Source organism: Bos javanicus, chromosome 5 (assembly GCF_032452875.1).
Source record: "Bos javanicus breed banteng chromosome 5, ARS-OSU_banteng_1.0, whole genome shotgun sequence".
Classification (NCBI taxonomy): Eukaryota; Metazoa; Chordata; class Mammalia; order Artiodactyla; family Bovidae; genus Bos; species Bos javanicus.
The window spans coordinates 4981007-4995239 of record NC_083872.1 but is presented as its reverse complement, the minus strand read 5'-3'; the positions used below and the strand labels follow the sequence as shown (position 1 = coordinate 4995239).

The following is a 14233-nucleotide window of genomic DNA, read 5'->3' as shown; positions in this document are numbered from 1 at the left end:
ATGTGGTTATATTTGGATATATTTTAAGCATCGTTCAATAAAATATCACATGCAGTATTTATACTAGGGTTACATGTTAAGACTCTAGCTAGAATGTTTTTCTTCTATGTTAGATAGTATTTTGAATTTTAAACTGTCAGAGGGGATCACATATTTAAAAATACGTTGAAAACTATAAAGCACCTATATAAATATAGTTTTCCTGTAAAATGGCAAAATTCCATAGCAAAGCAATTAATAAGATATTGTGTTTATATGAGAAAATTATACATGTGATCTTATTTCACAAATACAAATTCTATCAATGAAAGCATCTTTGAAAAACCAACTATGAGCTTTTTATTTTTCATCATTTCTCACTATAAACAAATCCTTTTTCATTCTTGCTTATTTTGTAGATCTGTGTTTTTTTTTTCCTAGATCTGGTAACATTTCTGGCTATTTTCATTTAATCTTCTCAGTGTTTTCTTTGTCATGTCTATTAGAAATCCATTCATTTCTTCTCCTGTTTCCTTTATATAGATTAGAGATGTCTTCTATTATTCCCACTCACATATTTATCTTCTGTATGTTTCTAATCGTTTTCTACACTGACCTGATTTTTGAGTTATGTAAATTCTCCCCTATATAGATGAGAAAAATGACTGGATCCCCAGTCCAGAAATGATCTTTTTCTATCAACAAGTGTAAATGCAGTTGGGCATACATTAAGAAAACATATGGATTACCTAAATGAATGAACTCCCAAAACTTAGAACCTATGATTTTATTTATATGGTAGTTTTATATATATATATCATTTTACATGAACACAAACATCTCATTGATAGTGCACAAATAGGCAGTTTCAATATTGCCCCAAACAAATATGTGCTCTTAAAAGCTGTATAAAATGTATATCATGCATTTAGATGTTAGTTCAAATTGAGTTCAATATTGTTTATTCTCATAAATTATATTTTCAGTCATTCCATTCAATAAAAGCTTGATGAGGCAAAATTTTGTCAAGTTTTCTAATCATAAATGAACCTGCAGAATAAAGGAAGAATAAATGTATATGAAAAACATAATTTTACTAATTAAATACTTGTTACTAAATTATAAGGGAACCCTTCTCAAATGGACACTGAAATCATAGTTATTAAAAATAAAAGGACTTATAAACAGAATAAATAATATTTATCTTAATGACTATAATTCAGAAAAGTAACTAAACATTTGCAAGGGCAACCAAGATTTACATGTAAATAACATGATTAATATAAATTGTTAAACAGATTTTTACCTTTTTTGGAAGTCTCATAGGGAACATAGTTATTGTGGGGGAAAAAGATGTATATTTTTACAAGGATGGTTTATAGTTATTAACCTTCTTTGATTCATGTATATTCATGAGGTTGCTTTTAATCAACACCAATCAATGTTTATAGTCTAGTTTACATTTTTAGGTTACACTAAAAATCCAAGTCAACTTGGATAAATTATTCTTTCTACAAGTCCTAGTTATATTTCCAATCGCATTACAGAAGAGTAATGATAATTAGCCCTCTAGAAATGTGAAGGTCCCTATGTAAGAATGAATGACTTGCAATTCCTTTTTAATTATTTAAGACATTCTCTCATTAACTATTCCATCACCCACCAGAGCAGAGTGAAATATATGCACCTCACATTTTGTGCTTTATAGCTCAAAATACTAATAAAACATATAGGCAGATAATTTTCTCATTAGCAGAAATTATGTTCTAGAGAACTTTACTATAATCAGTGGATGACATAAATTTTCATCTACAAAATATCAAAGAAAACATCTAATCTGCTAAAAGTTTGTGGGTGTGTATAGAGAGAGAGGGTTCCTACTAGTCAAACCTTACCCCAAGTAGAGCTGTCATTTTCTGGATCTATAACACTTTTTCAATGGAGCTGTCAGAACATTTATTTACTGAATTGTATGATATGACTATTTTTTCGGTTAATGATTGCCTGGCTTTTAAGACAATTTTACCCCTCCTTGTACAGTAGGTACTCACTGCCTCATTTACCTGCCTCTAGTCTTTTCTAATAAAAAATACCACAATATATACTTCTTCTAAAAGTGTCCTTGATGGATGTGGGTTGAGCAGCTAAGGCAAAAATCAGTGGGTTAAAGTTTGTCAGAAAGACCTGTAAGTGAAAAGGATTCTGTAAGTCAATGATTATTATGAACAGAAGATTAGAATGCAAGATAATAGGAAGAAAAGGTGGATTAATATCAAATTATTCTTTATTCCTGGCAGGGAAGAATCAGCTGAAAATATATAATCAAAATCAGATTTAAATTTACTGAAATGATGACTCAGTTTATATTACTTATTTATTTTTTAATACAAGGGATTAGAAATGGGCATTCATTCTGCATCACCTAGATAATGGCATTAAAAGCCATTATTGAGGAATCATCCTTTTAACCCCTTCCCCTTTTAAAGCTGGAAGATTAAAGATGCTGGGAAAGAGTTGTCCACTTAAACTTAAGCATGCTTTATTAGCTTAGTAAATACTAACATAAGAATGAAAAGAGAAAAAATAGCTCATTTTTTTTTTCAGGGACGTATTCTGAAATTTAAAAATACTAGCCAAATTTATATCTTACTTAAGTTGCTTTGCATAATTCTTAAAAGTTTTCTGATACTGAATATGTCAAAATTACATCAATACAAACTATAATTTGGAAAAGAATAGATTTTGAATATTACAATAGTAATTTGTGATAGCTGGCTTAATCTTTTGGAAATGACAGCTACAATGAGCTTCATTTTTTTTTTTTTAGAGTTGTAAATTGTCTCAATATTGAATTCTTTGTAAGAAAATTCTTTGAGCTCAAAAATAGCACTTTGATTGCCCTGCATGATATTGTCTGTCTGTGTCTGTTTTCTGGTTGAATTCAACTGATGTCTGTGCATTTTTCCATAAAAGGATATGAAAAATCCAGAAGCTTAAACAACATAGCGGGCTTGGCAGGCAATGCTCTGAGGCTCTCTCCAGTAACTTCACCTTACAACTCTCCTTGTCCTCTAAGGCGCTCTCGATCTCCAATCCCGTCTATCTTGTAAACCAAACCGCATCAGTTGGCTAAATGGTCTTAATTCAAGTACTGTTTACCCCATAATGGAAATAATTAAATGTAGAGTTACTTCAGACGCCATTAACACAGTATAAATCCTGCATGATACTACTATCTGAGGTCAGAAATGCCACTTGGGTAGCTGACGAATCTTATCCTGGCTTTAAACGAATCTTCTCCTAGTAGTGCTACCACTTCTCCGTATGAATTGCCCTGATCTCCTTTCGCAATAAAATGACAGATAGCACCAGATATTGGCGAGTACCCTAATACATAAACACATCTTCAGGGAGATATATTTAAATCATTGTGCTTCCAAATGCCAGCTACTTCATGGGAACTTCATTTCTTGTGACTCTGAACCATTCTGAAGATGTCTGGGATTCTGTTTTGAATGCACACAACATGACTTGGGTCAGCTCATTTGCATGGACCATCTTGTCTCTATCACCTGAAAGCAATGTCGCAGAGCTCGGGGACCGCAGAGGGCTCGGGATATGTGTACTTGCATTGAGCCATCCTGCTGATGTGAAGGCACTGGTTGGCTGTTCTGCATGTTGAACTGTGGGGCAGGGAGGGCGAATTTCTCCTTGACAATTTTTTTTTCTTTATTAGTCTTTGAAAAAAAAAAGATTTGTTTAATTTCTTGATTGATTTACTTTCCTTCCAAAATGCTGTATTGGAGTTCTGAATGTCTCTGGTTGTTTGCACACAGATAACTGCAAAGAGATTGTCATTACTGGTTACACGCAAGCCGAGGCCAGATCTCTTACTTAATGGCTTGGGGAAGGCACAAAACATGAGAAAGGTAACTGCCAGCCAGGCTTGCATCGTTCAGATAGGAACTGCTATTTGGAACTAGACTCATGTTTTCTTTTTTTTAATCCCAGAATTTGTCATCATTTTCAGAGTCAGGGTGCCAAATATCACTCAAAATTCTTGTCTTTTTTACCCCCTTCTTTTATTTAATTTATTATTTTTTTTTCGCAAACAACAAAGAGCATTGTTGTTCACAGGAAGCTTTCTTGACCAGCCTTAAATTCCTGACTGACAGCATTAATCAGGTTTTCAGGCAGTGTTTAATCAGGTGCTTTGTCCTGTATGTTGTTCTGTCCGCATGTCTTAGCTCCCTGTCTTAAATGTATATGCCATCTGTCTCCATGAAGCACAGAAATGCCTTGATAAGGTGTTCATGATTTTAGTACTGGGTCTTCTCCCCTGCCCCTTGCCTTCTTCACTACTTGGAACAGCCTCTCTGCTTTGTGTGTAAATTAATGATGCCCCGTAGACTACCTAAGTTAATTGGTACTGTGAACCTTTTTGAGGAGCAGGATTTAAGCAGCAGTTTTACCGTTGCATTTGATTGCCTGCTGCAGTGTCAGTTTCTACTACCTAGCAACCAGAATTCATCAGGACACGCCGATGAAACCCTCAGGGTGTCTTATTCAGTCCAAGTGGAAGACATTCTGTTTGCACATCTCTACAAATGCAATAGCAGTAGTGTGTCTGATGTATTGGACATGAGAGGGAAGAAAATACCATACTATAAATTGAGAGATAAACAATATTTCTAAGGCATTTAGGGTCCTTGGGACTGCTAATTCCTGATGCTCATGTTTATTTCCGGTTAGGGAGACAATTGTCACTTTTAGAATTGGCCACATAACATGTATTACTTCATATCCCCGAGTCCTAGAGCATGACCTGCATGTCAGAGACCTTGTACAGCACTGTATTTACCCAGACATAAACAACTTATATTTAGAGATTCCGTGATGCTTTTGATAACACTACACATAGAAAGTTATAATTAAACACAAGTTTATGGTAAAGGAATTAATATACTGTCTGGTGCTGCTGTTATTGACTGCAGTGTTATACAGAATTTATCATGGATTTTTGACTGCTGAAAAAGGGACAGTGGAATTTAGCCATACCAAGGACTGTTCTGGAAACAGACTTCTGCTGCTGAATGTGCCCTGACGTGACCAGGTTGCACTTGGAAGAGATCCTGGCGTCTTCATGAGGCATGAGAAGCCTATGCAAGAACTGTGGCTGGAACTCATTTGGTGCTGCCCATATGAGTGGTCTGCTGAGGACTGGCTGGCGTGAAACAGCTGTAAATACCCACATGTATGCATGGGTCAACAGCTTTGGCCATCTCACATCAAAGAAAGCCAGAGTCACGATCAGCGTCTCTGGAGCTTCAAGTAAGGCCCGCCCCTCTGTGAATTACCCTCTGTGGACCTGCAGTAGATTGTGCTGTGATCATACGAGCAGTGATATTGGTATACTATAGGTCTGTCTTAATTTCCTTTAGTTCTCCTTTGTTGGTTAGATCCACGAACACTAACTGTAGCATTTATTTTTAATAAACCACTTATACTAGCTTGTCATGTTGTAAAATTTTCAGTGCCTATTTGTCAAAACTGACCCATTTGGAGTCTCACATTTGTTTTAAGTTCTTAAAAGTTATTTGACTTAAACTCATTAATATTATTCATGATTCAAGCATTTTGTCATTGTTACCTCAATTATAAATATTAAAAAAATAAAATTCTGGCAATGAGAGTATTTTTTTATTAAATTATCAAGAACAATGTCAGTATATAGTAGAATATGAATTGAATTATATCCTAAAATGTATATTTTGCATAAAAGAGATATTCTTCAATCGATTACTTTTTTTGTGAATTTTGTGGCAAAGAAGCTTGTACTTGTCTTTAAAACTGTTGTAGTTGAAACTGTATAAGAATTCATCTTGCTTAATCAGTATTTCTGGAATCTATTAGTTCCCCTGGGACTCTGAATATAACATACAACCTAATTATGAACCCCTATATCACGGACCTTTTGTGACCATCTCAAGGTGCATGCATAACCTTGAAGATAAATGGTGAAAATGTAATTAACTAAAATGAAGAATAAAAGGTAAATAAGTTGGGGATAAACTTGAATCCTATCGGAATAAATTATTCATGTTTTTTCCTTGGCTCGTCTCTTTGTTTTGGAGTTTTCAATAGGCTTTACCATTTTTATGCATCGTGATAACAAAAGACACTCATGCATAATAAAGAATTTGAGATGAAAGGATTTGTAAACATACATAGGTCACATTTTCATTCAAGCCTTAGACATGTAGCCAGTGTTTTCCTCTTCTAAGTGATTTTTGCTCTTATAATTCTGAAGTGGTAAAATTATTATTATGGTATTTGATTTTTGTATGGCATTTTATGACTAAATACTGAATTTTCACTTACACTTTCCAATTTAATCATCACAGTGATTCTGGAGGTAAATATTTTTTGTTTCATTTTACTGGAGGTGAAGTGAAAGATCAGAGAGGCAAGACTATTCACGTATATATTTGTCACGATTTTCCTGTCATAGTTTCTTATGGTTTAAGTATCTACTGAGCTTCTTGTGCTGAGCCCTTTCAGTCGTATCCAACTCTGTGTGACCCCGTGGACTGCAGCCTGCCGGGCTCCTCTGTCCATGGGAATCTCTAGGCAAGCATACTGAAATGGGTTGCCATTTCTTACTCCAGGGGATCTTCCCTGAACCCGTGTCTCCTGCTTTGGCAGGAAGTTTCTTTACCACTACTGCCACCTGGGAAGCCCTCTTATAAATGCCTTATCTTCTAAATATGACTTCTGTCTCGCTTTTGGGTGAAAGATGAGTGTTTCAGCAGTACACCACATGTGGCTGGCATTCCATTTTCATTGCAGGGTTATGTGTTTATTTACCTGTAAATTCTATGTCACCAACAGGAAGAGAGGAAAGGGAAAATGGAAAAGAGAAATAAGGTTGACAAATCCAACACTTTACTGAATCTTCTCTAGGTCTAAAAGAGCTAGATTATTAAGAGACTATTGATTATTAAGTCTATTAAGAGACTGTTGATTATTGAGACTATTAAGAAACCAAGATTCAGAAAAGAAAATCTGTCTAAATATAATTACTGACAAAAAGTTGTTAACTATGGTGTCAGGATGTAGGATTTACTGTAAAAAGGAAAATTATATAGGATGGGGAAAGAATGCATTTTAATACATGATAATTGCCATCAAATTTTGATTAAAAATCAAGATTAAATACTTACAGAAAAAAGGGGAAGATATTCAGTTTATCTTTGAAATAAATCACAAGACAGATGAATGAGCAAGAGTGAACTTAACTTGGAAAGAGACAGTGAATATATTAAAAGACGATAATACAAAGCAAGGACTTTGGAGGATTTATAACATGCTTGAAGACATTTAGAGCTAAATGAATACTATAGATTTATATAAATTTTCCCTGACATAGTTGCAGTATCATTATTATTGATCTTTTGTTTCCTGTTCTCCCCTGAAACAACTCTGAGAATATGATATTTTTCATTATCTAAGGATTAAATAATTAAATTGCATTAGTATTACATGGTTTCTTTATTCATCAAACTGTCATGTCAAAGTGACAGACCAATGAATATGCACTTTGAACATTAAAATGTTCAAAGACTATGTATTCTCCATTGAGAATCCCAGGTGCCTAGCACTCAATTTTTAAAAAATGAACTATATTTTAGAACAGCTTTAGATTCATAGAAACATTAAGCAAAAAATACAGCCTTCCCATTTACCCCCTGCTCCCACTCATGCACAACATCCCCCACTCTCTGCATTCTACACCAGTGGTATTTGTTACAATTGATGAATCTGCATTGATATATGATTATCCAAAGTCCATAGTTTCCATTAGAGCAGCCCAGGGAATCACAGATACATAAGACATCATTCCAAGCATGGAAAACTTCACCTAGAATATTGATATCTAATCCTGGCTCTGCATCAAAAAAATTGTTGATGTCACTTAAAAAAACAAATGCCAGATAAAATTTAAACCTTTTAAATTATATCTGGAGATGAAGCCTAGACATGTATATTATTTTACAAAAGACTTATATGCATATTATTAGCAAATGAAACATAACAAAGAAAAAAATGAGCATGAATTAAACTTGTAGATTTGATAAATACCATATATATTTCAAGGCTGTGTATTGTCACCCTGCTTATTTAACTTATATGCAGAGTATATCATGAGAAATGCTGGGCTGGGAGAAGCACAAGCTGGAATCAAGATTGCCGGGAGAAATATCAATAGCCTCAGATATGCAGATGACACCACCCTTATGGCAGAAAGTGAAGAGGAACTAAAGAGCCTCTTGATGAAAGTGAAAGAGGAGAGTGAAAATGTTGGCCTAAAGCTCAACATTCAGGAAACTAAGATCATGGCCTCTGGTCCCATCACTTCATGGCAAATAGATGGGGAAAGAGTGGAAAGAGTGTCAGACTTTATTTTTGGGGGGTCCAAAAAATAGATGGTGATGCAGATAGTGATTGCGGCCATGAAATTAAAAGACGCTTAGTCCTTGGAAGGAAAGTTATGACCAACCTAGATAGCATATTCAAAAGCAGACACATCACTTTGCCAACAAAGGTCCGTCTAGTCAAGGCTATGGTTTTTCCTGTGGTCATGTATGGATGTGAGAGTTGGACTGTGAAGAAGGCTGAGCGCTGAAGAATTGATGCTTTTGAACTGTGGTGTTGGAGAAGACTCTTGAGAGTCCCTTGGACTGCAAGGAGGTCCAACCAGTCCATTCCAAAGGAGATCAGTCCTGGGTGTTCATTGGAAGGACTGATGCTAAAGCTGAAACTCCAGTACTTTGGCCACCTCATGGGAAGAGCTGACTCATTGGAAAAGACTCTGCTGCTGGGAGGGATTGGGGGCAGGAGGAGAAGGGGACGACAGAGGATGAGATGGCTGGATGGCATCACCGACTTGAGGAACATGAGTTTAAGTAAACTCTGAGAGTTGGTGATGGACAGGGAGGCCTGGTGTGCTGCGATTCATGGGGTCAGGAAGAGTCAGATACGACTGAGCAACTGAACTGAACTGAAGTGAATTTATCATATAGGTTAGCTAGTCTTTTACTAGCAGATCAGCCAAGTACCTGTATTAGGAAAAAATTTTTTTCGTAGTCATCAAATGTGATTCCAAAGTGAGATGTCATTAAAAAGAATTTTATAGGTGTATTGTAAATCCATAGAGTTTAAATCTTCATTTCTCAGTGTATTTCTTATAATCAAAAAGTGATATAAGGACATTCCATCTAACTCAAGTATATTATTTTTGAGGGAAAATATTTTTGATCTTTGTTATAAATTTGGTAAACACTTAGAGTTTTTTCTGAGTTAGAAAGAGTTGTCATCACACCAAAATGATTAAAATGACTTTGGCATTAGTGACAATTTCACATTTGTCTTAGGAGTAGTGACTAGTGAGGTGAAACAGCTAGGATATAAAAGCATTCTTAATGTAATTTGAAGATCGTAGTTCCTAAAAGCTTTGATTAAACTTTAATCAATGGTCTCGGTGTTTTTATCTCCTTTTGAGATCTGTTAGCAATGAACTGAACAGTTAATTTAAAACCAGTTATTTCTTAATGGCCAAGAGAAAGTATATGACTTAAAGATATACTTAATTTTCTCATCAAAAATAAAACCTGTAATTTTATTGCAAAGATTTAAGCATGAAGTCAGTACCTAAGGAATGACTGTGTCCTTCTTTCTTTCTTTTCTTTTTTTCCCTGAGACCCGACATTTTACCAGTAATTTGGTCTCTATCTGGAAACAAAGACAGTAGTTTAAACACTGTACAGTGGTATTTTCTCCTGTTGCAGTAGATGTTCCTTATCACACTGGGTGGCAAAAAACTTAAAAAAAATTGTAAGAATTCTAGGCAGATGACGGGTAGAGAGCCCCAGAATCTAAGACAATACCGATCAACACACACACACAGACACACACTCACTGCTGCAAATGCAAAGGCAAAGAGAAGCCAGAGATAAAGTCCAAACACGGAATATCGCCTGAAGCAAGGTCAGTTAGTGTGAGATAAACGAAAGGACAAGTCAAAGGTAAAGAACTAATTATATAATTCAGCTTCATAAGTCATGTTAGAATAAATTCTGCACAAAAAGGCCAGACCTTCTTTTCACTGGAGACCTTGAAAGGTTTCCATTCCGTCACAAGGATGCTAGAGAAGAGACCACAAATTTTCATATTCTTTAGTGAATTTAGACAATTTCCTCTTAGATGCTCTGTTTTTATTTGCTTGTTTCAGTTTTGACAAAGTAATATCCTTTCTTTACTTCTACATTAGTGTTAAAGTTAAATATTTTCAGAACTAGCTGACTGTCAAAATATAAAATACTACTGGCTTTATATTTGTTTTGATTTGTGTAAAATGAATTTACATAAGTTTTTTAAAAATTTATCATAAGAGCACAAAATGACAGAGGACTACTGAGAACATGTTGCCTTTTAATGTGAAATTCCCTAATGACACAAATGAGATTCCTAGGAAAGATACAAGTATAAGGTTTATTTTCCAAAATTAAATTTTTTCAGGCTCAGATCCACCTACTTGTTTTTTAGAACTGATAACACATAGCAACTATAACATTGAATGTCAAAATATTAAGGTAAAATAACATTTTTTGCTTTTAATGTCATTTTTTCTTGGCACCAAATGTTCTGGTATTGACATGCGGTATGTTGGACCTGTGGAAGAAAGACACGTAGAATTGCTGCTTAGAAAGCATCTTCTGACATAAGTGGTTCACTTGAGATCCACAGGCAGAAACTTCTGCAGCCTCACACCATCAAATAATCCTTCTTCTAACTAAACCAGGTGAACTATGAGACTGTTTCATGAAGACAAATGTTATCTTTTGAATTACCAACTGATGGTTATGACCAAGATGCCTTACCATTCCTCTCAATTCCACAAAACACTATTTTTTAAGTTATTTTAAATCGGAAAATGATTTGTGTACAGTATGTGTTGGTTTTTTCCCTACAACAATATGAATCAGCCATAAATATACACATATCCCTGCCTTCTTGAGCCTCCCTCTCACGAGCCCTATCCCACCCCTCTAGGTCACCACATGTTTCTTTCTGGCATTGGCCCCTGACATCCCTTTTTCTTAAAGTGTTTACTTTTGAAAACTTGCTAGTGTAAATTCTTTCTCTGCCCCTTGGAAGGGTAAGCCTTCTAGCTCTCACCATTTCTACAACCCAGGAATATCTTTTTCAAGTTCCTGGGATCCATTTCTTTGAAATAGAATAATCACAGAAGATAGCACCTCTAACTCCTAGTCTCTGTGGGAAGGTAGGAGCCTAACTTTCTTTTTTAAAATATAAATTTATTTATTTTAATTGGAGGCTAATTACAATATTGTACTGGTTTTACCATACATCAACATGAATCCGCCACGGGTGTACACATGTTCCCCATCCTGAACCCCCTCCCTCCTCCTTCCCCGTCCCGTCCCTCTGGGTCATCCCTGTGCACCAGCCCCGAGCATCCTGTATCATGCATGGAACCTGGACTGGCGATTCGTTTCACAGACGATATTGTACATGTTTCAGTGCCATTCTCCCAAATCATCCCACCCTTGCCCTCTCCCACAGAGTCCAAAAGACTGTTCTATACATCTCTGTCTCTTTTGCTGTCTCACATACAGGGTTATCATTACCATCTTTCTAAATTCCATATATAGGCGTTTCTTAAGTGCCAATTAGCAAACACGGATGATCCAGTCACATTAACCAACCTCCCCTCTAATGTCCTCTGGTACTTTTTACTGGCTCACTCCAGGGCTTAAAAACTCTACCACTTGTGTTTCAGTGTAGTTGAGTTTAATCTCTCTCCATTATTGCAATAATCTTAAATAAAATCTTCCTTGCCTGTTTAACTGGTCCAATGAAATGCAGTTTGTCTAGTTCCTTAGTCGATATTGTAAGTTGTGGTGAATCACAAAAACGAAATGAAAAAAGCATTTTGAGGACTTACATAGGTAGGGAGAGGTGAAGAGGAATTCCAACCACTCTGTAAGCTAATTTTGAAACAGACATTTAGAAGATTTTTTATAATATCATAAATATAATTTGAGAATTAATAAAACAGCTTTCATTTTTTGAAAGAATTAAATTTCCTTTTTTGAAATGATTAAATTGAAAGGGAGCTGTAAATAAACTAAGTTGTTGCCATTCATCTCTTTTCCTTTTACTGCCCAAAATATGATAAAATGATTTAGTAAGACCCACTCTTTTTTTGGACACTGTCCCTTAGAGTCCCCTAACAGGTATATTCATCACTTTATCCCTACTGCAAGGCAAACTTCCAAGCTCACTGAAGAATCTCAGTACATATTTGTTAAAGTGAACTGTTACTTAGACTGAATCTTCTGAATTTGCATCTCACCATGTTCTTTCCTAGTTGTCAATCTATCAACATTGGAATAAAACAAATGTTTAACTTTGCCATTCAACACATCTTATCATTTGGTTCTTTCTTGTGTGTCTATAGTCAACAATTCATTATTTTCTCTAGTTCCTTTGTTCAGTAGCTCCAGGGCTTCATAAAGTCTCTGGGATATGGTAGACACAGCGTCACACTGACCCTGGACCTCTTGCTGTCCTGCCTCACCTTTGGTTTGGGCCTTCTTGGACACTAATAACTGTCTAAGTCAAACTTCAATTTGCAACAGATTTTGTGCTTACTATTATTTTAAACCTCATATATTTTATCTAAACTTATCAACAGCAATGCCAGAATTAACTTCTAAGATCAGAAATTCACTTTAAAGATCTCCCCTGATCTACCCCCACCCCCACCAATTAGCACAAATCATCATTCTATTGTAATTTGTAGATAAACCTACTTAACCTGTGTTGTGTGTTATGTTGTCGCTTCAGTCCTGTCTGACTCTTTGCGACGCTATGAACTGTAACCCACCAGGCTCCTCTGTCCATGGGATTCTCCAGGCAAGAGCACTGGACTGGGTTGCCATGTCCTTCTCCAGAGGATCTTCCTGACCCAGAGATCAAACCCGCATCTCTTAACATTTCCTACACTGCCAGCCAGGTTCTTTACCACTAGCACTACCTAGGAAGTCCTTCAGTTGAGTTCAGATCAATTCAGTCACTCAGTCATGTCCGACTCTTTGCGACCCCATGGACTGCAGCACGCCAGGCCTCCCTGTCCATCACCAACTCCTGGAGTCCACCCAAACTCATGTCTGTTGAGTCGGTGATGCCATCCAACAATCTCACCCTCTGCTGTCCCCTTCTCCTCCTGCCTTCAATATTTCCTAGCATCAGGGTCTTTTCAAATACTCAGCTGTTCGCAGCAGGTGGCCAAAATATTGGAGTTTCAGCTTCAACATCAGTCCTTCCAATGAACACTCAAAACTGATTTCCTTTAGGATGGACTGGTTTGATCTCCTTGCAGTCCAAGGGACTCTCAAGAGTCTTCTCCAGCACCACAGTTCAAAAGCATCAATTCTTTGGTGCTCGGTTTTTTTTAATAGTCCATCTCTCACATCCATACATGACCACTGGAAAAACCATAGCCTTGACTAGACAGACCTTTGTTGCCCTATGGTAAAGCAAATGGCTTTAGAGTCGAAGTAAATTTGAGTTGGAATCTTGTTCTCCTTTACTAGTGATATGGATTTCGAGCAAGTAATTTAAACTAAATTTTATAGAAACATGTAAACTGTTGAGAATAGTAATATCTATATCATAATTCTGTCATGAGTTCTAAATGAGAAAATGCATATAGTATACTTATCACAGGGGCTTTCCAGGTGGGGCTAGGGTAAACTATCCACCTGCCAGTGCAGGAGGTGTAAGAGAGGCAGGTTCGATCTGTGGGTCGGGAAGATCCCCTGGAGGAGGACGTGGCAACTCACTCCAGTATTCTTGCCTGGAGAATCCCACGGACAGAGGAGCCTGGGGTGCTACAATCCAGAGAGTGACACAGAGTCAGACACCACTGAGTGACTTAGCATGCATGCATGCATCCTTAGCACAGTATTGAATTCAGGGATTCTCCTCAGTAAATTTGAACTGAATTATGATTATAATTATGTTATCATTGATTTTTTTTTGCAAAGAATTTTCATAGAGTAGTAACATAGTTTTTATTTCTAGTATGGTTTTTTTTTTGCAGGTAATAATCATGGGACAAAATTTTGGCAACAGTTTCTAAATCCATTTCCAGGTTGCCTTTAAA

General features: G+C 36.2%; 1 protein-coding gene across 7 annotated transcripts in view; it reads left to right on the top strand.

The window, feature by feature from the left end:
* The window catches only part of KCNC2 (potassium voltage-gated channel subfamily C member 2), a 246582-nt gene extending 240490 nt beyond the window's left edge, over positions 1–6092 (top strand). For 2 of the 7 annotated variants that reach the window (XM_061415540.1, XM_061415536.1), the window contains one exon: positions 3816–6092. In XM_061415540.1, coding sequence (XP_061271524.1) covers positions 3816–3877 — 62 coding nt within the window. In that variant the 3' untranslated portion in view covers positions 3878–6092. Of the gene's footprint in view, positions 1–2952 lie in introns of all 7 variants that reach the window. The other 5 variants (XM_061415538.1, XM_061415535.1, XM_061415533.1 and 2 more) reach the window with 3 other exon arrangements.
* Positions 6093–14233: the final 8141 nt, after the last annotated feature.